Below are 24,208 nucleotides of genomic sequence, written 5' to 3'. Positions count from 1 at the left end.
CGCCTCTGTTCTTCTCGCAGCGCTTGCGGTCGCAATAGATGGCGATGCCAACAGCAGAGAAGAAAAAATCGTTCGCTTACGATAAGTGTGGAGGCTGGAAAGAGAAGGGTTGCGGTGGGACTTAAGCGATGGCAGCGACCGACAACAGTGATCGTCACGAGGAGCGACACTGGATGAATGCCCTGATACTAAACAATTTATAAAGTGCCTACGACGTTTTTTCAATCATGGGCATTTTGTGTTTTGTCGCGGTACAGAATCTAAATAGTTGTATGCCAGCCAATACGTACATGTATCCTTAAGGTGCAAGGGTGAAACTGAGAATTGCCAAACTTCCTTAACAAGAAAAGTGACTTTAAATGTATACAATTCTAGGTCATTTGCGCTGCTTGACCATAAACATGGGTGCAAAAGTCATGTCGCACAGAGCAATCGTAATTGCCTTCTGCTTTTTGCTCAAAACCTAAACTACAATTTCTGGGGTGCTTAAAAAGAAAAAAATGCACTGAGGAGTGCAACGGGTCTGTTTATCGGTGAGCTCGTCGCTGACCTGCCTACCCAAATACCCCGCTCGAGCTAGCTTGGTCGCACGCGCTCACTGCTTCCCTCTTTAAGGCAGTATTCTATGGATTCAAGGCTTGTGATTATATTTTCTTACCCTTCAGACACGATTAAAACAAAAGTCTAGCTTTATCGTAATGGTTTTCGGAAACGACGACCGTAGTGCGACAGTTTGTTCAATAGTTTTAAGACAACCGGGAGAAGTTCCATTGTTTTTAAAATGTTGGCATACTTTGCAATTTATTCGTGGTAAAATAATTTCGAAAGATATGAAAATGTCGGATGAGACTTTCTTTTGAACGTTGGTACTAAGGGGGGGTCGTATCTTCATGTTTTATTAATCGTATTCTTCCTTTCACATTTTTTCGAGTTTTTTTTAACGCTGTTGCGTTTACGGAGCTGTTTACACCCACCAGTAATCCCCGCGTAGTCCAGAGCTGCGACCAGTGATGTACCTTGCAGAAATAAAGCGTGTTTTCAGAGCGCCGTATAAAGTACTGAGCTAAGGTAAAGAATGCGAGAGGAATTTCCATTTGACTGGTACTATAAACGACGACTTTAAATTAACACAATACATTTTGCAAATATCCCACCCCGCATTGGTCTCACCTTTCATGATGAGTTTTATCACGAATCTGATCGGAAGGTAGGACGAATTTCCCAAGATGAATTCCGGCCGTTGCGCGCTCTAAATGCCACTTTACGATTAACCTCTTGTAAGCTAAGCCTCCCACCACCATTCAGGCATGCGCTGGCTCATTCGGATTGCGCTCTCTACCCTTGTCATGCACCAAGCGAGCACCAAAGCGCTGCCAACCGATGAGATCGCGACGAAAAACTCGAAGCTGGATGCTGTTTCTTCGGTCCGGGTAATCTCAACTTTGCACGATGTCAGTGGGAACCGAAGCCTGCGGGGTGCCAGCAACAAAGTCACCGCGCAACATGAAGACGAAGAACGCAACAGCCTTCGCTCCTTTGCAAATAAGCTGGTCACTTTCACGTTCAAGTGGATGTACAAAAAGGGAGAGACGCCAGTGAGCCTGAGAGCCAAAATGATGGGTAAGAACAGCTTCCTCTTTCACGAGTACAAACTTTGGTTTGCGGCCGTTCGCGCGACAGGAAAAATGCCCAAGTGGTCGTACAGTGGACAGCACAAATAGTGAATTCGTGCGTAGTTCGCCTACGGATGTATTCTTTAACTTGAAGGGTTAAGCTCCACAAAAATATATCAATCGGGACGGTTGAATTTGTGAGCTTCCACACAATTCGCAGCTCGAAGAACTGTGTTAGGGGTCGTGAAAATTGTGTCCTCCTCCAATCTTACGCCCTACCTCAATAACGTTGCTCAGCCATCGATGTTGTAATGCTTACAGCTTTGGGCCACGGAAAGTTTGTCGTCCTGCAACAATACACCAACTAAGCAAAGTTGCGCAACCAGCGATGTTTTTTGCCAGCATTTTTACAGTGTCCAGCAACATTGCTCGGATTTTCAAAGTGAGCCAACTTAATTGGTTCCTATCCTACGTTGCGCAGCCATACATGTAGACACCAAACGCCAGTGAGTCAACATAAGCAGTAACGTGCTCGCCAATTCATCGACGAAGGACCTGCACTCCGGCGTCAAGGAAAAATATAGTTAGGAGCTCGTCAACGATTACACATTGTCTTAAACTCCATTATCTCTACATGTAATTCGCGTTACTTACAGCTTCCTCTAATAGCGTCGTGGGATTTGGAGCCGAGCTCGTCATGAAACTCAATAACAGAAATAACTTAGACTATGTATTGCGACTTCAATTCGTAAATTTTAATGCAATCTCAGGCGGTCATGTATTGCAAGGATCGAAAAAAAATGAAACAATAATTACTGAAGTGGCTCACTAGAACAATTGATTATTGAGCCTTGTCGTAGTGCAATGATTATTACTGTCTGTCAAGGAGTCTAGTTTCCAAGGTATACAAATTTTAATTGAATATAGGCAGTCAAATAATTTTATTATTCTTTTCAGTTTAATAAATTGTAATTAGTATCGAGCATGTTAAAATGATTTATGTCGCCATAAAACGTTTTGCAATCTAAAATTTAATTTTCCAGATCCACGCTTTTGAAAATATTCTGTTTTTGCAATATTTAAACTCTGCTAAAAATGTTATAGCTTGTTGGCATATTTTGCTTCATGATAACCATCGCTGTTGCTCTGGTACCCAAAGTGTGCTGAGAGCTTAAATTTTGTAAGCTTACCACACTAAGATACATCTGAATTATCTCATGCGGCTAAGAGAAATGATTCGCTCGACTACGTCTAAAAACAAAGAAAACAGTTTGAGCAGCATTCTTCGTGGTAGAGTAGTACGTACAGCCCTGTAGGGATTAATTCGGTGTATGTAGCGCACACCAATAGTAGGTATCGATTCGATGCAAATTTTAAAGATCTTATTTTGCAAACAAACGCTATTTGACTCTAAAGTTTTCATTTTCGTTTGAGGTTTTGCTAATAAATCACTTGATTGATGGACATGGACAAAATAGTGAGCTTCGTCAGCTTTGATGTTGGCTCTTGAGCAAATGCCGCTTCTGTTGAAGTCTTTGATGCGAATGCTCCTGGCATTGGGCATTTTCTTTTTCACGCCGTTTCGACGGCAGCCAAGCTTGGAAGATCTGCGCCACTCTGTCAGAAACAATGCAAATAAGGGGTTAAGTAATTGAATGGTGCTCATCCTATCATGTCAGAGCAAGAAGACATAATCACCGATTAATGTCAAATAAATTAATTGAGACGATTCAGCAAACATCGCGTACAGACCCATCAGTGATATCAGGATATTATGAGAACTCGGCGATCCATATGGAGGGGATAAATTTGGTAATTTTGGTGACCCTCGGCTGATACTAGTGGTTCCAAACAATTATATGGATTCGGAGATGTTCAAACCTTGCTCCAGCTGACCGTTGCGATCAACAACATGGTAGCGAATACCTAACGGAGCTACATGCAAGTGGCCACATAAAGCCACTTGGTTACGAAAGAGGTTTTCACATTGTGTGAGATACATCAATGTCTACATTTGACAGAAGGTTGGTCTGCACGCGTTCAATGCACTCATTCGTTGAAAGTAATTATCTTCATCCAATTGGAATAGTAGGATTCTGTCAACCATTCGTTGATATATAACTTTCAATTAAAACTATAGATTAGGAGGAATACCCAAACAAATAAATAAACAGCTCTCATTAATACGGGAAATCGGCTTTGCTTTCCTACTTAAAAAAATCTATGCTTTGGAACAAAAGTTTAGTTAATCTAAATGAAACGCAATTTACGCTTCCTCATACACGTGTGCTAACGTGTTAGCCGACGTCGTGGGTTGAAAGTAGACCCATTACACCTGATAGCACTTTGTAGTCCGTCCACTAGCTGATGAGTTCCTATGGAATACGAACACGGGGCGGAGAGCCAACCCATGGACAGTAATCCATCCATGAGTTACTCGAATCCTCCTACCACGCACATTGTGCGTGCAGACTTTCCCCATCTGGTGGATCCAGAGTGAGAAGCTCTCTAAATACTGCTAACAGTCATTGGAGAGGCAGCTGTATTAACAATGATACGTACGCTGTCGCCGACAGAGCAACACGGTGCTGCTCTGGGATTCATCGTGAGCGATCAGCACGAAGCTGCTGCTACAAAACGGTTATCCGGGACGACACCGCGCTTGCGGTCGTCGAAACTGCACGTGAGCCGCTCCATGGGAAAAGAGGGCGAGCCTCTTCTCTTATGGCTTGTCGAGCACGACCTGACACAGCGGCTCGTCATATCAATGACGAACCGTGTTGAAGTTGGCATTCGCCGTGTCATGCGTTGACGGACGCGCGAGGAGCTGGGCGTATGGCCGTTGGCTCACAGATCATACGTACTTTAGCACGTATGCGGTATTCAAGGAGGAGCTCAGACAAGCGTTTGAACCCCCTCAGAATGCGTACCGGTCGAGAGCAGAGTTTCACGACCTGCAGCAAGGTAAGAATGACGCTCATGCTTACGCCTAGCGTGCGTGGTACTTAGGCTCGAACATCGTGACCATTCCGATCGACGAAGCGACAAAGGTTGCCACGTTCGTGAAGGACTTGACGGATGTGTCGGTTAAGACGTATCTCTTCCAAGCCGACCCAGGTACTCTTGAAGCTGCGATTACTCTTGCGATGCAAGAGGGGTTTAGCCTGAAGCAGGCTAAGCTGAATGCGACCGTGCCTAGGATGGCACGTCCGATGCTGATAGAGGAATGCCCAGAGCCAGTGGACCTCTCGAATGCTTCTGCTGCTGACGCCAATAGCGTATTGGGGGACAAGTGCGGTGTTTCCGTTGCGGGTACACCGGATACTTTGCGCCTGAGTGCAGAGCGCCTGTGTACTCGACCAGGGGCCAACGTAACCATGCCGAGCATCGCCGCGTACAGTCAAAACCGTGCAGAACAAGTAGGTGAGGCGCCCTACTGGTATTGCAGTCGCGCGTGTCTACTACGGACACGCGAGACTGAGGACAGTCCCCAGCGAGAAGGCATCTCGCTGCAAGAATCAAAATGACAAGCCAGATCTTATCATCCTGAAAATGGCGTCGAAGACAGCTGGCTCTCTTCGTGCTTTGGTTGACTCAGGTGCGCCGAAGAACTTTGTCCGACTGGAAAGTCTCCCGAAGCGGAACTGCGAGGAAGGTAAAACACCTCGAAGTGATATGGAGGTTCGAATATTAACACTATAAGAACGGAGATGCGCATAGTACGCGTGTGCTTCTCGTACAAACATCGGGTATTTGTGGAAGATCTCATCGTCCTGATCCTAGACGATAGGTTTAACTTGGTAATGGGCATGCCGTGGCTTGAGCGGCATGACCCAGTGACCAACTGAGAGAAGCGTACACGTCGTCGAACGATTAAGTGTTTCGTCGTCGACATTTATCGACGACGTGAAGAACGCATATACGAGTGACGCAGACTCGAAACATCTGCTAGACTTTGTCTTAGCACCTTCCGACGTGTCATGTCGCCACATCTGCGAGCTCGTGCACTCCGATATCGTGTGCACGAAGGACACGGCTTAACGGCGCAGTGGACGACGATGCGGACCGCATCGTCGTGCCGAATAATTATGATCTACGTATGCGGATCATGTACGAGTATCATGATTCCCCTACGGTAGGTGTAGCGGAATTACTTGGTGTGGAGCGCAAAGAGTACGGAGTACCCGGAGCGAAACAAACGCTCAGTACCTAAGTAGGAGGGCTAACAAGGTCTCTCAGTACGTTTGCTGAAAGCCACACATTATGCATTTGATTAGATTAAACTATGCTAGATAGTTAAACAGATATATTTCCCCCTAGGCGGCTTGGCCGCAATATTAGTAAATAAAAACTTCTAGTTTTGAAGCATAAAAGTTAAGTTATTAACGTTGAGTCCTGGTCTGGGGCTGTAAGTTCCTTTGGATAAAGAACTTAGTTTTAGTGACTCTTTGAGCCAATCGTCTTCCTCTGACGTTAAAGCTACGGCGGTCCCGCTGCACTTGGTAGCACTTGTTAACTCTCCGGGTACTCCGTACCCCTGTGTGCTCCACACCATGTAACCCCGTTACAGCAGGGCATCCGAACCGTGAGAACACTTCTCACGAGAGACTTGTACTGGAACCACCAGTGGGTGCGTACTTGCGAAGTGTGCCAACACGTGAAGCCTGCTGCGGCTTCGCAAGCTCCACTACAATCACTACCGACACCGCCGGAGTGCTAGTAGTCCATTCCTATGGATTCAATTTAGGTCTTCCGCCAAACAACAAGCGGAGAACCGGCGTTGTGGCCTTTGTTGACCGATTCAGCAAGATGGTTCATCTTGCTGCAGTATCGGCTGAAGTCACGGTCATGCAGACTGCATGACAGATTGTTGACATGGTTCCGACACCATGAAATGCACCTCGACATCGTGCCGAGCCGTGATCCACGCTTTACAGCGCGGTTCGGTTAAGACGTGTGTACAATTCTTGAAATACAGCTGTCGATGTCGACTCCGGATCATACGCAAGCGGACGACTTGACCGAGCGCGTGAATCGTGTGCTTGGTGATGTACTGAAGAGCTACGCACACTCGTTCCCGAAGTGGAGCGACCGCTCGCCGATGGGAGCGTTTGCCATCAACAACTCCGTACATGTCTTGACAGAGCGCTTACCGTTTTACGTGAATGCCATGCGGCATCCACGCCTTCCGAGCTTGCTCGAAACGGTGAGTTCCTCCTTTGGGGGGGGGGATTTAGGGCTTCGTCAAAACAGCCGCAGAAGAACACTGATACCGATGTGGTATCAGCGGTGACGACGCGAAGTCAAGCGTCTCGTTACGGGAACGAAACGAAGACAAAGAGCATCGTGGCTGTGCGGGGCACACGCACCGCGAGCATGAAGACCTCTGTACCGGGATATAGAGAGTGCGGAGCTCGGGTCTGAGCAGACAATTTGATAGAGGTAGCACAAATGAACTCAAAAGGGTAAATTAGTTTTGATAGCTACGCAGAACCTACCACAACATGCGGTCTCTGACTTCGGTGCAAGCAAGCTTGCTTTGCGCTTCATTGGCCCGTTCACAGTACATAAACGGCATGCCAACGCGTATACGTTGGACATTCTGTCCAGCATGCGCCGTTATCTGACAATCTATGTCGGATGGCTAAGCCCTTACGAGCAATACGAGCCATCTAGTTTTGATGGATCAAGGACGATGTAGCGGCGTGAGCCAGCGTCTCGAGCGCGACAACGCGGCGGCGTAAGTTCCTCAGATCCGATCCAAGTGCGACTTGGATGCTCGAAGCGGTCTGAACAGCTTTAGCGACATGCGCCTTCTGTAGCCACAGCTCCAGTGCAGGGCAGCGAGCTCCCCGCTCTGGGATTGTTCCAAAGCAACAACAGGATCATACAGAGCGTGGGAGCCATGGTCAACCTGGGGTTCACCATACGGAGGGTATCTTTCCGCCCCTACCACCGCCGCGGCGTGATGCACACGGCTCGACACGTTGGATTGTCGAGCGAGCCGTGGACTTTGACGCCCCGAAGACGAACCGAGAACAGGCTCGCCTTCGTATTAGTTAAGGACTTTTGTCTCCACATCGCGATACATGGGAGCCACTGGGTGTCCTGATGAAGGCCGTCCGGAAATGGTGAGGGTGTACGAGGACTAGAACCGAGTACAGGCATAATACCTGCATTTATGCTGCGAGAGCCACTAGCACGGGGTGCATCACGGTCCACAAGTTGATCACGGAGGTCTCGCAGAGGAGTGAATACGCGTACGGAAGTGTACCCGACAACACCGCGCTCAGAAAGACGCATGCCCCGAGGCGACAGTGCGAACACGCAGTTACAGTTGGAGCTGCGCAGGGGATTTCCGCTTCCACATCGCCAATGTAGAGGCAATCAGTGAGATGACGATTCGAGAAGGTCTCGAAGCGCTCGCGAGCCGCGACAATTCTTCGCGGGTAGTCTTTCGCGTTGCTGTTAAGTCTCACAACAAAATGCGTTCCAAGACTGACAAAAGTGTCACATACTCGGGCACTTTGCTTTTGCGCGAAGGGTTTTTCGACGCATTCCATCGGAGCTCATGAAAGCGTCCGATGTAGTAGTCGCATTTTTGATTCGTTGACGAGTCAAGTGCATGTCGACACCCGCGGCGTATTCATCGATGGTGCTGCACGCGTACAGCCCTGTCAGCGATTTCGGATGCAGCTGGCATCCAGAGAGCGCGTACTACAGGTGTAGTACGCGGAGAAGAAGTCGGCACCGGCACATGTGACTGCGCCTCTTCCTTATTACACGGACGCGTCGATTCGGGAGCGTCCCGAACATCGTCACGGCCACGCCACGACCCAACCGGGGGATTGGGCGATGGTTCGATCGACTTAGAGTCGAAAGTTGAGGGCATGGTGTCCTCTTCTTCGATGGAGACGTCTTAAATATCAGACCCATAGTCAGTGGGTATTGTTCCATCGGTAGACATATCCGACGAGCCCTCCATGGCGACTGATGGTTTGTCAGTCGTAGCTTGAGCATGGTTTTGCTTAATCATTGCGTAATATTGCGTGACAGAAAGATTATCAGCTGTCGCGGGCGTTTTTGCTTGCGCGGACACTGGAGTGGTGGTGCCTGCAGGTGTAGGCACATACGTAACAGAGTCTGCCGGGGCAGACTCTTGTGCGGGTGTCTTCCTCGGCGATCTCAAATGAGCTCGGGTTTCTTGAACGTTTTGACGGGCTCGTCAATGCTTTGAATGATGTGTTAAGACTAGAGAAGTCTTGCCTAAACGGGGGGGGGTACACGAAAGTATCTACACATAGTCACTTGGCTACGAAAGAGGTTTTCCACAATGGTGTATTATACAACAATGGATACATTTCGCAGACTGTTGGTCTGCATGCATTCAAAGCATCATAGGTTGAAAGTCAGTATCTTTTGGTAATTACACCGACGGACAGAACGCAACTGCCACTTTCCCGCTGGTACAAGAGCGGTCAGATGGTCATAGCCTTTTTTTGAAGTAACGAATTATCTTGCGTATTTGGCAATGTTAGGGAGACAGTTATATTTAGCACTAAAACTGGTTTTAAGTGCTTTGTTAAACGCCCTCGTGACGGTGGCAGCTTCAATGGATTCTCAAGCTGTTATGGGACGCTTTATCCTAGCTAGGGGTTTTCCTTAGCAGTCGGTGCTGTAGCATTCTCCAACAGTCACAGGGCCCTGGGCTTTACTTTCAAAGGCCCCATGATACCAACATCTAAGGGCTGACAAAGCGAGGTTGCATACTTAGGTAATGGCCGGAGCACAGATATAAGCTCGCCCGACACAATTGCCTCGGACTCGCCCGAGACATAACACTCTAAGTAATCAACGAGTAGTAGAGAAGAGCATTTAACGTACTGCTGCAATAGTGAGCATAGGTAAACTTTTCATACGCGGGTATCCATCCAGGCTTTAGTCTAAACAGTATACACATGTCCTAGCAACCGTTACCGTAACTTCCGTCAGTTAGTGAATAACAAAGACATATATAATAAAATAGAGTAAATCTGTACCGTCGGGGTATGTAGGCAGCTCTTCTCTCTCGATGATGCCGTTTTGCTCTCCACGCCCAATGAAGAGAAGTGAAAGCTTAACTCCATCCGCGCGGATAGTGCATACAGCCGTCAAGCGAGCAGAATGTTTTTGCTGAGCCGTTATAGCTGACGACTGACCTCTTTCGGATAGTATCTGGCCCGGCGGCGCATCAAAGTAAATCCCAGTTTCGTTACAGTTAAAAACTTCGCTTGCAGCATAGCTATTGTACTTAGACTTGAAAAGCTTAGCAAAATAGTCTTGTACTTCTACCAAGTCCTCCAGTTTTTCCTATACATAGAGTATATCAAAATGATCAAGTTAGATTAATTCAATACAATTTATCTGTCCATTCACTACCTTCAAACCGTCCGGTGTGCGCCGCACGAAGCCATGCCGATACGCAAAGCGTTGTAGCAGCCTTTGTAGGGATTGATACGCAGTGTATGTGTCCTTGTTGTCCTTCGATAAGTCCTCCAACCACTCCGAGTGCTCCTCCCGAATGAATGTGGCTATTATAAATGAAGTAAAAGGCAGGGACTCGCGACGTGCTTCCTTCATAAAAGTGACGAGCATAGCGCTAAACGGTATTATCTCGCGACGACCAGGTGCCCACCACAGGGTCTTCTCGCTGCCTCGAAACGCAAAAAGCTCGTCTTCGTTCTTCCTCCATGACATTAAAGTCCATCGCGGAAATTTTTTAGACATGGCAGCCTCGCGCTGACTTAAGCCCTGTGTTGCTATCAGAACGTGCCGTTTCTTCTTCATTGTATAATGCATCCGACGCTGCTTAGGCTTTGAGTACACCTCATTAAGAAGGTCTGTAATCCTTATGATTTCTGGTGGCGACAGGGGCTCAGGTGGGGGCTCCGACCGGTTGTCCGACTCGGACTCCGGGGTGGGCTCAGCTACAGCCTCCATTTTACCAAGTGACTGGTACAGAATACCCACTGCAGTTCAGCTGTTCAATACGACGTTTTAACTAATTTGATTGGCTAATTAGGTGGATTTGCAAGTGGCGGCTACGAACTGCGCCCGTTTTACGTTGACTTTTGGTGGTAGTTTCATTCTGTCCGTCGGTTTAGTATAACAGGGCCATTTGTTTATAAATATCTTTCATTTAGAATATTAGATTAGGAGGAAAACCCAAGCAACCAAATTAGCAGCACTCATTTTTACCGGAAACCGATTTTTCTTTCCTCTTTAAGTAAGTCTTTACTTTCGGACGAAAGTATATTTAATCAAAGTGAAAACGCAGCTTACGCTTCCTCAAACACGTGCTCTAACGTGTAAGACGACGCTGTAGGCTTAAAGTAGGCCCATTTCAGGGACAGCTTGCACGCGAAATCAAAGACTGTGCGCTACTGCTTCTACGAGCACAAGCCTCCGACTACAATGGCCTGCGCTCCATAAATATTGCTGCGGGATCGACCATTATATACGACCCGTTGACCCCTCGCTCCTGCGCACCACACGATGCACGCCACTCTGCCGTCTTCACATGGAATTCTACCCTCCACGAGCTACCCCCCCCCTCTCGTTCTTACCCCTCCGTGCTCATATTTAAAAAAAGGCAGACCGTACTGTTAGAATGCACTTTAGTTGGTCAAAAATGTAGGCAATAGAATATATTCAACACTCCAACTGCTTAAGCAAACTAAATCAGTGAGACACACTTTGCCGAGGGATGACCGCTTAAATTGTTTTTCCAAATTTATGTACGTCTACCAGTAGTATATCATCAAATAGACTTTCTCATTTCAACATTTCTTTTTGTTATTAGTATCCTCTTTCTGTATTCGCCCTGATTTTTTATACGCCCATTTCTGCTTTGGGCACCGTGGTATCCCAAACAGTGATACACTCCAGATAGGGATAGAATTATATTATCAACGGAATACAAAGTTCAAATATCCCTTTGTGATGTGAAAAGTCAAATTATCACTAAACTAAGACTTACTATGGAAATGAATTATACACGATAGGATGATCAATAGAATTCAGCAGTGATTTTCACTGTTTGCAGACTTGCTTGGTTGATCAACTGATACCCAGCTTGGTACCGGAAGTCATATATATGTGGCTGCTGTGCTCTAAAGTCGTAATTTCGGGTGGTTTGGAAAAGAGTGGTCGACAAGTATCTAGCTTGGTATTGAATGTGGCGAAGTCAGAGCGAAGCTGGTTGACACTGTCAACCAGCCAGCTTAACAAACCTACTCGCATATCAAGCTCGGCTAGCCAAAAAAAGTTGGGCTCATTTAGCGCTTACACGCATCCTCCAGAGCATGAGCGAATTGCACCGCTCATGCTTTAGGTTGTAAAAATCCATGCTTGAGCTGGATGTACCATTGATTTGGTACTCTGTGTACTGTGATAACTCCATATGAGACGGCGTCAAACAAAATGATGCTATCGAAACATTTAGAGTAATCGAGATAACCAAGCTTAAAGCTGGCATATTATGTGTTACATGTATTGGTCAATTAAAATGTTTTCTTTTATGATCCATATGATTGGTTGAAACATGAACATCGATGATTCGATCAAAGAATGTGCACCACATTACATGTCATTCATTGCCTTAAAAGATTTTATCCAAGGTTGTTCTAAAGACATATCCCGTACCGGAATTAACGTGTTTTCTGCAACCGTGTAAAAGTACCTTTCAAGTCAAAACCGTAAGAACGGCGGAAGGCGTAAAATCTCGCACATGATACTCCTGTCCATTTGAAACCGTCGCTCTGCTCACAATATTGTAAGCAATAGCGCGCTTTAACTGGGATACTGTTTTGATGCCAAACTGGTTAATTTTGTTGGTGCTGCAGACTTTTTACGGGCCACTGGTTGCAAAAAATTGATCGGTTGCAAAATACCGTTAATTCCGGTACTTGTATCGGGTATGAGAGCTTGCTGGATTATTAAACCAAATTAATAAAAATGATAAGTTATTCTTTGTGGATCGTACGGTAGCCATCCAAAATTCACTTGAAACCTTTGAGTACATGTATAAAAAAATACGAATGTAGTAAACGCAGATGTTTACGCTCCAATTGTAAACGTAATCCTCAAATGTTGACCAATACAGTGTATCATTCATCCTTGACTTTAGACCCACAGATCTCGGATGGCTAATAAGCCACAAAAATAAAAGGTCATTTTTGATTTTCTTTCGATGAAAAATGCGCCTCGCCTTCCCCCTCGTTGCGGCTGTCATTTCTTCCATCATACTTATTGACGCAACAAACCCCGGGCCCCACCTTTTCGAGACAAATGTCAGCGAGACCGACGTCGACACCTCGAGGTTGTTACGGATTAACGACGACAATTTCGACGAGAGAGCAGGGCCTTCCGTTTCTGGTGCTAAAAAGCTAAAATCCTGGCTCACTTCGTCAAAGGTGACCCCAGTAAAGCTTAAAAAATGGCTAAACAAAAGAAAATCCGCAGATTCAGTATTCAGGCTCATGGGCCTGGCAACGACTGGGTCCCATCTGCTCTTTGACCGCAGGTTCAGCGCTTGGCTCCAGTACGTTGAGGATTTGAGTAAGATCTCCAACAAGAAACTATCCGCAATCTCGACCCTGACATCGAAATACAGCGATGACGCGTTGTATAAATTGATCGAAAAAGCGAAGCTGACACCGCAAACGGAGAGCCTTGCCACGAAACTTGAAGCAGAGCATATACAGCACTGGGTAGCGGTCCGAAAGGATCCTGATGAAGTTTTTCGTCTGTTCAAGCTGAATATGCAGCAACAGGACATTTTCGAGCACCACCTATTCCCTAGGTAGGTCAAGTACGTCGATGATTTGAACGACGCCGGTACCTCACAAGTTACGTCTATGATCCCGACGTTGAGAAAGCACTACAGTGATCGCGCTCTGTTCGATATGGCTGAGTCAGCCAAGCACGTTGACGAAACCAACAGCCTTGCCACCAAGTTGGAGAATGCTCTAGTTCAGTCCTGGGGAAGCAGTCGAAAAGCGCCAAAAAATGCTCTCGTTGAGCTTGACCTTGACACGACAACATTTGGAGTCTTAAAGAACCCAATGTTCAATTCGTGGGTCAAGTTTGTAAAGGCTTACGATGCGAAGAATCCCGACAAGACTATGATCGAGACGTTAACGAGTCAATTTGGAGACGACCTTGTGTCGAAGATGCTGGCGGCAGTCAAATCGGAAGAGGTGACGCAAAATATGGCCGTGAAACTTGAGTCAGCTCAGCCGGAAATGTGGAGGAGCAATGGCAAGTCTGTCGACGATGTCTTCGAGCTGCTGAAGCTCTCTAGAACAAAGGGTGACTTTTCTCACAACCCACTTCTTACATCCTGGGTCTCATACATGAACACCATCGTCACTGCAACCCCCAACAAGATGTCGACACTGTTTCTGGAATTGGAGAGTCGCTTTACCGACCGGTCTTTGCTTCAAATTCTCGAAACAGCCATGCGGTTTCCTAGCATGGAGATCGCAGCAACCAAGTTGCATACGGAGAAAATTGACGATATTTTCGCAAAGATGGGATCCCCCAAAGAGGTTTTTAAACAGTTGTCCCTTGACAATGTGGGGGGTAACGTTCTCAGCTATCCGTTGTTCGAGAGGTGGGTGGAGTACGTGAAGGTATTCAACAAGGAGAACCCGAGTAAGCAAGAAACCTGGTTTGGGCCGCTTCTTCGCGAATATAAATGGAGAGGCGTCGAAAATAAAAATCGACAAGGCAATGCGCAATCCAAGCACAGCGGAAATGGCGAAAAGGCTGGAGAACGCGCTGCGTACGGATTGGCTCAACGCAAAGACGCCTCCCAGTAAGGTCCTTTCGCTACTGCATCTCGACAAAATTCAAGAACTGACTCTTATGAGCTCAAAATTCGAAGTGTGGGCCAAGTATCTGGACGACTTTAACGAACGTTATCCCAACGACAAGGTGACAATGATTGATAGTCTCCATACGAAGTACAACTACCCGTGGCTATTGCGAATGATCCAAAGTGCGAAACAAGACCCCAGCACAGAGAAGCTGGCTTCAAGAATCCAGAATGAGATGATCAACAAATGGGTAGCTGATAAAGAAAACCCGGCACATCTTGAAAAGCTGCTTTATGGCACGCCAACTTATGAAGCCACACTCGAGCGATACGTTCACAAGCTCATTTCCTTGTCGGAAACCTCTCCGTAAGCAGGGTTTACACTTAATAATACTGCTAAAATACACTAAGGACAAAGAAAGTATATCAATGGTAGCATTGTGGTCTGTCGGGTGACTGTATTATTATCATTAAGCCTTATTTCTAGAATCTCGATAATATCTCGATAAGTGGACACAAACCTTTCTCGGCGCCAAAGTAGTGCACGGATCGGATTCCAATTCGACGAGGTGCTCTTAGCTGTTTATCTTGTTCAGGTAAACCATGTAGCCGTTGGAGACCGGCACGTACTTTTTCCTTTTTTGACACTTTCAAAACGTTATTGATGTTGTTCAAGGTATAGCCCTTCGTATTTCACTTCTTGTACACATCGTCCGCCTCGTCGAAATTTGCCAGGATCTTCTTGGCGAACGATTTGACATTCGCTTCTTGCGTCAGACGGATTCCTCGCTCTTCCATATTCGCTTCGCGCTCTCGAAGGAACCTTCTGGCGACAGGATCAACGTTGTGTGCTGCGTTGAGCGAGTAGACGAGGATTGGTGACCCCATCAGCGAGTGCTTGGTTTGATCTGAGCCCTCAGCCGCGGTACAGGTCACAAAATAGATGATGGTGATCGACGACAGAACGGAGAACAAACGCATTGCTTGCAGCGCTTGAAGAGTTGAAAGCTTTTCTATCTAAAGGACAAAATGATAAATGCCACCATTGGAGTTTGTTAAGCGAACTGTCTTTAAATACAGGCGTATTCTATTTAGGGGACTAGTTAGAGCCTTTTCGTCAAGTATTTGAAAAGCCGGTTCGGTAGTTATAAAGCTGACTTACCCTCCGTATCGACAAAGACAAAGATTTTATTTGTGCTACGAGGTAGTTGTGAAAAAGCACTTGCCTGTGTGGTACGTGATGGGTGATTGAGACGATGCTCAATAAAGCGCGTGCCAACGTGTTTTTGGAAACTACATTCATTTAATGTGCTTCTATCGCGTGGTAGCTAAGCTGGTGGAGCGCACTAAAGGATTGGAAGATTTAAGGAAGCATCGTGTCACCCGCGACGTGTATGATTTACACTTTAGTCGCAATCCCAATGAGGTTTTGGAGCGTCGGGCAACGCGATGGTCTGCAACGGAGGAAACGAGAGCGTTTGGTGGCTATTTTATGGCGCAGTGGCTTAATGGAAGATTTCATAGATGGCAGCGTTTCTACACTCCAATTGGCTTTGCCGGTACCAATAACCCCACCGAGCAGTTCAACAGAGTCCTTTAGCGCGACTACACTCTGCGTACGCGACTGAAGCTAGGAACGCTGTTGTTTCAACTACTCGCATGCTGTGGTCATGACTCCGAGAGTTGTCGTTGGTTTCGAAACGTGATCGAGGTAAGCGCATCGCTGAAACGACGCGTGGTCGAGTTAAAGAAAGCTGGCAACCTACATGAAGTGTTTCCTGGTCCTGAGGCTGGTCCCGAATATTTGGTCCATACAGGACTAAAGTTTGTTGTGACGAAGGAAACGGAACGAATGTTCGTGCCGCGGAAAAATCGCACAGAGGAGGGAATCGCTGTGTCTGCTCAGCTCGGAGCTAACTACGCTCGGATGGAGATTGAAGGTCAGACAGAATGGGGCTGGTCTGTCAATCTGCATCAACAGACGTGTGGCTGTGGATACTTCTTTAAATTTGGTCAGTGCATTCACTTGCTTTTTGCCATGCACAGTGGTTTCCTGAGTGTTACCGGGAAGCGCACAATGGTTTGCCGAGGAACTTTCAAGAGACGAAGAGAGAGAGAAGGCCCAGATGCCTGCACAACGTCTTCACTACCTCACGCTGTACCACCAGGACGTTCTCAGAACAACGCTCACGCACTAGCCTTTCAGTAGACTAGCGACATAGATCATAATTTGTTTCTGCAGTCTCACGGTCAATACTGACGTTTAGATTAACTTCGACACGATACCATCACCATTAACATCTCCTGAATCACGTCAAGTACCGCTTTTTCTGCAACTGTAGCTCTAGCCATAGCTGCAAGTGGTTATTCACCACTACGCTTCTTACTGTTTCTATTGTCGTTGGGGTGTTAACACTTGGAACTAACGTTTTATAAAGCAACGACACAGGATCTCAAATTTCCATCTCTTCCTTCTACCCGCGATCCTCCTCCGTCTTCTCTTTTTGTCTCTCTCAGCATCAATATGTAGTCTCCGGGGGTGGTAGAAGCATCATTGAGATGCATTTTTAATGCTCTTTCACGTGAACTGTCGCTTTTTTGTGACGCTTGCCCAGCAACACAGCAGCGAGATCCACAACAACAGATCGCACTTGTAGTCTACCGTGATGTCTTCGCCTTCACCAATCCTACGTTTCGCCACGACTACTACCTTCACTTGACGGCGGTTCCGAACCTCAACAAACTGGCACGTAGCATCGCAAGAGTGGTTCACCATCCGAGTGATATTACCACAACAGCCGCGACAATAAACACGCCTTTGCGTCGGGTGCTTTTCAGCTGCAATTCCGGCGCGTACGCGTTCTTAGGCCCCTTCTCGTTCTCCAAGTCCTCCGTAGTTAGTCTTCCAGTGTATTCACCAAGAAATGAACCCGCACTAATAACGGCTGTGGCATGGACTCCTGTTCCACAATTCGCCAGCTCTAAGTCTTTGCAATTATAAATGCTGTTGGAGCAGCGGCCGTTCAGAGGGCGGTTTTCCGATGTACAGAACACGCCAGCCAATGCATTCGTGCACGTGTCACGGAAGCAGTATCGCTCGCACTCACAGGGACCTAAATCACCAAGATCTCCAAACTTAAGTTCCTCTTCGTTTGTACATTCAGTTATAAAGTCCACCTCCTCTGACCACAAGTCAAATTCGTCGTCGTCAATGACGATGACCTCGAGAGGTGGTGGGTCGATGGCGTAGCCGGAAAGGTGACGTCTGAACTCCTCCAGTGCTTCACGAACTCCCGGTACCAGTAGGTAAGTCTTAGCTAGCATAGCTTTCATGGTCCGAGCATTGTACACACAGGCTGGGTCCCTTATGGGCTTACGCTGCTTCCTGTGCTTCATTTTCCGTGACTTTTGGACTCCGTACGAATTTAAGCGCGCTTTCTGCTTCTTGCCGCGCTTGGCCCGCTCCGAATATGTCAAGACCTCCTTCACGGTCTCCTCCGCCTTCTCAATTAGCTCTTGTATCACGTTCACGTTTTTCCTACATCTGTCTTTGCCCTCAAGAGCGTTTCCGCTGACCGGGTTGCTTCAGCCCCCCTTTTGACTAATGACTGACAGGACTAATACTGGCTAATGACTGGGCTAGACTCCATTGTGTTCTGGAAAGTGGAATGCAGATAGAGCCACTTGTCCAGAAGGTACAAACAATCCGGGCGAGTACCCTACCCTCTCGTTTGCAATTTCTTGGATTTGAATGTCGATTGCTCAGGAATATGTGTGTTTTTCAAGGATACGTGTGTACTTCAAATATTTTCTCCCAGGGAAGCCGTGGTTCAAAGTCATATAGATTGTCGTTATGCGGTAATCATCCACTGCGTTACAGTTTGATGGAGTTCCAGCCTGTCAACACCTTAGCGTTATGAGTGGCATTAACTTTAGTACTTGTCATCGAATTTTGCGTGATCAGGCCTCCGTACTTAAAAATATAAGTTTATCTCACAAGAAAATTCGTATACAGAAACTATTTTGTAGCAAATTTTAGCATTCCTATCTCAAAGGTCACACCTACCCAATCTCAAGAAAGGAGTGTTAGCCAATAGAAATCCAAGATCAGGAAAATCGTTTCTCAAAGGGCTCACTTGCAGAAACGCTGATCTACCGGCTCTTCAGATTCTGGGATGTTGGCAAATTATTCATTCACTTGGTGTTTGTAAGCAACCAGATACAGCTACATTCACAAATCTTGATGTTAACCCCTTGACCGCGATGGCCTGTATCAGACACGATATCAAAAAAAGCTTATCCTGGACCATACACGATAAGAAAATTTGACTTAACATTTGTATTGCTCTTTACAAATGTTAGGTCAAATAGGAACGGGGTGCCGGCATGTCTCACCTATTCCCCCGCGCGACTATTCACTTTTAAAAATCAAGGCTGACAGGTTTTAGTCTTATGTGCACCACGTAGTACAAAATCTCACAGTCCGCGGCCCCGACGCCACTCATTCATCCCATTCGAGAATCAGACTGCTGGACGGATGTCAGGATTTTGCCCCCACTGGGCTGAGCTCAAGAAAGAGGGATGGCCCATCAAAAGGCCCACTGGCCTTTCGGTTGACTTTACGTATATAAAGGCGGGAAAGACAAAGGCAGACACACGTGGCAAGGACGTTTTTCTCGGGGAGGAAGAACTAATGCGCTATTTGGACCGGCCTGATACCGGTGCACTTTTGGTTGCGTTTTCAAGTATTGTTTCCTTACTGATAACTTTTGTTTGTTCAGAGAGTGCTGCGAAAGCCAAGCAAGTGTCGGAGCAGCCTACTGGAGATCAGCGTGAGGAGCAGGACAGGTCCGAGCGTACAACAGTTAGCGCCAACGGTATGAAGTTGCTGATTTGTATGATACACGTTACTGGATTTCTCTTACTTGTATCGGACGATTGTTTGCAATTACAGCTACAGCATCGCCACTCCCAGCGACACAGCGGTGCTGCGATGATCAAAGCCAACAGCAGATTAATGAAGGTAGAGATATTTGTTATCGGGCATTGTACAAATCTACATTTATGCCTAACTTAGATGTGAAATGGTACAATACAGCTACTGCTTCAGATGCCGACAGCTTGGTTAGCAGCGCTAACAGTAGGGCGGTGCCGGTGACTTTGCTGTGCACATCGCCTCATGTTACCCCAAGTCCATTGCGCGAATCCTCCCACGTGTCAACATCTATGCCCGAAAGGAGGTCTGTTGCATGGTGGCACGTCTGAGTCCGATGAGGGTGAAGATCCTCAACGGAGCTTGGGTAGCGCATTTAATGCGGTTGACGACGCTCCTGTAGCTCCGGAACCGCGCCGGTCAACCCGGATTGCTGACTTGTATTCGGGTACGCTACCTTGTATGTACACGATATAGATACAAGTTACTAACGTTATCATGTATGTGCTGGTTATAATAGATGTCAATAGAGTGAGAGACTATGATGACCCGGATGAATACCAAGCAATGTCGTCAGAGGCTAAATATGACGACAGAGTCGGAAGTGATGAGAACAGTGAGTTTGACGAAGAGTCCGAAGACGGATGCGTTGACGAACTGGATGAGGAGGATACTGAAGATCCGCTATTCACTGAGTCACTGATCGACGCTGTTGGTGGCTTTGCGAATGTTGCAAGCGGCACGATAGCCGCTGATATCCTGAAGAACATGTATACTAGTGGGTGGTCTAAGCCTGTAACATACAGCCCATTTCCAATCTGAACCAACCTTACGTACCTCGTTCGATTGAGTCGCTTCGAGAGGATTATCCTGGCGTTTGTGGAGACGATTACGGACCAGCACCTCGTGCACTTGAGGCGGCATCTTCGGCGAGTGGAGCACTATTTTATTTTTTACAGCCTCGGCGGTGGGAGAGTATTGCTGAAGCCAGCAACGAGTACTTCTTCGAGAAGATTGACGAAAGAGTCGAAGGCCAGTACGAAAAGCAAACGAAAAGGGAGAAGAAGTCACCTGGATTTAAAAAGAGCTCGCGTGCTAATATCAAGGCGTCGCTGCTAAGAACACCTGACATCACCGCTCGCGAGCTGTGCAACTTTGTGGAGCTTCTAATTGCCAGAACGATATCGCCAAACAAAGAAAAGCTGGAGAATCACTGGAAGATGACTGATGAAAGCGCACTCCCACGCGGTCGATTTGGCCTATTCATGACAAGGGACCGGCTCATGCATATTTCAAGGAATATGCACTTTTGTCGTAACGACGACCCTCGCGCTGCTGGTGACCGTATTTGGAAGCTGTGTCCGGTAGTTGATGCTGTTCAACAGCGGTTTCAGGCTGGATACATGGCTTCTCCGGTCATGGTCTTCGATGAAGCCATGCTGCCATCTCAATCGTCTTTCAACAAGACCAGAGTCTACATGAAGGATAAGCCCCATAAGTGGGGGACTAAGCTATTCATGCTGTGCTGCTCGTCGACGGCCTACTGCATGAGATAAGTAAAAAGGAGCGCGCCCTAGTGCGCGCTCCTTTTTGGTGTGTGCAAAGTCCCCTTAACGTGTACTATACACTTTACTAATATGTGTATCTTGTATGATACAGGTTTGAAGTTTATTGCGGCAAACGGCAAACACATGGGACTGCAGCATCCACAGATACCAAGTCTGGACCCGCGGCAGTTTTTCGCAACCTGGCAGAGGTGTTTGGCCCCAGTGGAACTACTGAGAAGCGGCTAATCGTCACCGACCCTCGCCTGCATTATCAATGCAGCTTTTAAGGATGGGGTTCTACAGTATTGGGACGGTGATGACTAACAGACGCGGTCTGTGCAAAGAGATCATTATCAAGCAGAAAAGCGTCCTGTTAATGTGCTACGTGGCAGTTACACTGTTACCGAGTCAACGTTAGTACCAAGCGTCAAGATGGTGTGTTGGTGGGATAACCGCCCCGTTTACTTACTCTGCGCTGGTGGAAGCGCTCAGCAAGATCGAGTTCAGCGTAGAGAGAAATCAGGCGAAAAGGTGGACGTTGCTTGCCCAAGGATACTGAAGGACTACCAGACGTTTATGGGCGGAGTTGATGTACATGATCAACTCCGCCTACAAAGGCGAGTATTACTACCCTGCATGTACATGATCAATTTGTTTCTAATCCTGTATTATACACGCTATAAGAAGGTATTCGCTACAGCTTGCTTTGAAGTACAAGAAATACTACAAGTCGCTTTTCTTGGGGTTCGTTGACCTCGCTATCGTAAATTCGTTTATAGTGGTCAGCCGTCGTAGCACAAACGAAGGTAAACCAAAGCTCAAGCACGTCAAGTTCATTAAACAGCTTCACACAGAGCTGGTGCAGCTACAGGAGTCAGACTGGAGCACCCTGTGCAGTATGGAGGGCACCCCAGTAAAGACGTCGGCATCCGTGAGGCAGCGGGCGCACGTGCCCATCCAGGTTGACGAGTGGCGAGAGGGAAACAACGAACAGGGCCGAAAGCGCAGACAGAGAGCTTGTAAGGTGTGCTCGATGTTGAAGGGGGTTGACGAGGCGAAAGGTGGCGATACAACCTTTTTACTGCAGCTCATGTAAGTTGTCCTCTAGCACCAAGCAAGCCGCTCGCGTGTGTCTGTGCAACAAAGCCAAGCACGCAATCAATGGTGAAGCCGTGTCCTGCTTTGAGATTTGGCACAAGTGCTGGCGCAATGGCACCTTGCTCCCACCGTCAAAGAAGAAAAAGAGGATTCGCGCTCGGAGACCCGGTTCGAGTTCTGCAGAAGCAACAGGATCAGCAAGTGAAGACGCTAGTGACGGGGAGGGTGGAGACGCGGATGACAGCGCTCCTCGGCCAAAGAGACGTTACCGCGAGGAAACGACATCGTGAGCAGCTGCTTTTGGCTGTTGTAGCTACTTGAATTCAGTATTGCATGTGTCCGATATTCTGCTGCTGCTGTTGAAGTCTATATTTTGACAAATATATCCAGCGATCGCACGGCCCTGACGCATGGTTGTTTCTTCTTTGCTCCTATATCGGACACGATAACTAATTAGCTTGTATCAGAGAGAGCTCTCAGATTGAATAATACACGATAGTAAATTTTCACCATCTTAGGTGTTGGGTTTGAATGCGGCTATGCAATATACACGATATTTAATATACTAGATTTACTATCGTAACCCTTTCCCGACATACACGCTAACAACGATAGGGTTTAGGGAGGTGGGCGCACTGGAAATCCTTCGCGGTCAAGGGGTTAAAAGTGGTCTCCTTAGTGAAAACAAGATAAAACTGGATGTCAGTTATCCGGCTAGCTACGAGACGTGCATCATGTGAGTGGAGGTACTGTAGCTGCCTTTCAAGCACCACCAAAAACGTGATACTATAAAATGTGAACATCGTGAATGTGTTTTCGTACAGTACTTGTACAGCTCGGAACTTGAATCTCTGGTGATAAACTAACTATTAAAGTACAAGAGAAACTAGCCTTGTGCTACTTGACACCTTCAGATGTTGTGCTACATGCAGTAGGTGAGGCTACTGAGTCGAATGCTGTTGATGCAGGTACTGTATGGGTAGAATGAATCTGGCGTACCGGTAAATCGAACTTTTATGTATGTATCTCCTATGTTCCTGTATTTCGAATCACTGTCTCCTCTATTGTCAGTGCAAAGGAATTTCAGTAATACAGTAGTAGAAAATCTCTTCCAACGATTATGCGCTTGTACACTTCTCTCACAGAGAAAATCTCTTCCAACGATAATGCGCTTGTACACTTCTCTCACTTGCACATTTGCTCTATACGAGCCTCTTCCCAAGCCCCTTCAACTTTAACCACACTCGCAATGAAGTTCTCTAGCAAGGATCTCGTCACGAAATTCTCAACTAATCAAGCTCTCCACCTCCTGAAGCGTCAACTATTTATACCAGAAGCTAGTTGTGGCTGCTTCTGGTTAGGGGCAACGATGTGTTCTCTGAATTAAGTCGTGGGCCGTGCATGGAACGAATGCCCGTGAGTTTCTGCGAGAGCGCAAGAACTCCAAGAAGGAGACTATTTTAATATGCAGAAGTTTATCAACCTTCTGTACACCTACGTCCGGGACGAAGTGATCATCAAGCTCCCCGAAAAGGTTGGGATGGTACTCGACGGGTGGTCAAGCGGTGACCGCATGCGAGTATGAAGCCTACTTAAGTTTGTTCCTGCTGTGGTGCCAATGAAGGAGACGACGTGCTAATTTTCGAGACCCGTTTTCCAGAAAGCGAACCCAGTACCACGTTCATGAGCGTTCAACAGCAGTCAATATTCCGCTACCGGTATGATGCGCTCTGTACAAAGTTTTCAGTTTGCTCAAACTTCGAATAGAACTCGGTAGGTGAAAAGCCTTTGAGGGAGCCAAAGGTTGGACACTTGGACCAAGTACCTGAACGCTTACAGTACAGTCAAGACAGTTATCTGTTCGAAACGTTAACGATATGAAGGTCTGGCGAGATCAGCGAAGGTGGGAGGTGCAACGAATCAACGAAAAGTATTGCCTCGAAGACAGAATCTGAGCTAATGGGAAGCTAAGATGTTTAAGGCATTATGCAACGGATCATCACTTCATCCACAGCCCGCTTCTTTCCACGTGAGCCTCGTACATGAATGCCATCGTCACGAGCAGACCCAGCGAATTGTCTTTGTTGCTAGCTACATACTTGGGAAAATGGATGGGTTGATTGAAGAAAAGCCCAAACAATATTGTGCGAAATGACTC

The 24,208-nt window shown here is 46.9% G+C and overlaps 4 protein-coding genes across 4 annotated transcripts; 2 read left to right on the top strand and 2 right to left on the bottom strand.

Annotated features, from left to right (window-relative positions):
- Positions 1–1,307: 1,307 nt before the first annotated feature.
- Positions 1,308–1,721, top strand: PITG_16285 (secreted RxLR effector peptide protein, putative; the record flags this gene model as incomplete). The annotated part of the gene is made up of 1 exon (XM_002897627.1): positions 1,308–1,721. One exon carries the CDS (start codon positions 1,308–1,310, stop codon positions 1,719–1,721), a length of 414 nt encoding a protein of 137 aa, XP_002897673.1.
- Positions 1,722–8,259: 6,538 nt separating this feature from the next.
- PITG_16284 (uncharacterized protein) lies at positions 8,260–10,592 on the bottom strand (the record flags this gene model as incomplete). The annotated part of the gene is made up of 4 exons (XM_002897626.1): positions 8,260–8,531; positions 8,961–8,990; positions 9,653–9,962; positions 10,032–10,592. The coding sequence occupies 4 exons, from the start codon at positions 10,590–10,592 to the stop codon at positions 8,260–8,262; spliced, it is 1,173 nt and encodes a 390-aa protein (XP_002897672.1).
- A 2,258-nt stretch (positions 10,593–12,850) lies between these two features.
- Positions 12,851–13,459, top strand: PITG_16283 (secreted RxLR effector peptide protein, putative; the record flags this gene model as incomplete). Its single annotated transcript, XM_002897625.1, has 1 exon — positions 12,851–13,459. The coding sequence occupies one exon, from the start codon at positions 12,851–12,853 to the stop codon at positions 13,457–13,459; it is 609 nt and encodes a 202-aa protein (XP_002897671.1).
- A 1,706-nt stretch (positions 13,460–15,165) lies between these two features.
- On the bottom strand, positions 15,166–15,453 carry PITG_16282 (secreted RxLR effector peptide protein, putative; the record flags this gene model as incomplete). Its single annotated transcript, XM_002897624.1, has 1 exon — positions 15,166–15,453. One exon carries the CDS (start codon positions 15,451–15,453, stop codon positions 15,166–15,168), a length of 288 nt encoding a protein of 95 aa, XP_002897670.1.
- Positions 15,454–24,208: the final 8,755 nt, after the last annotated feature.

The sequence above is a fragment of the Phytophthora infestans genome, genomic scaffold, assembly GCF_000142945.1.
Source record: "Phytophthora infestans T30-4 supercont1.43 genomic scaffold, whole genome shotgun sequence".
Taxonomy (NCBI): Eukaryota; Oomycota; class Peronosporomycetes; order Peronosporales; family Peronosporaceae; genus Phytophthora; species Phytophthora infestans.
Note: the sequence above shows the minus strand (reverse complement) of the source record. Positions and strands in the feature narration are given on the sequence as shown.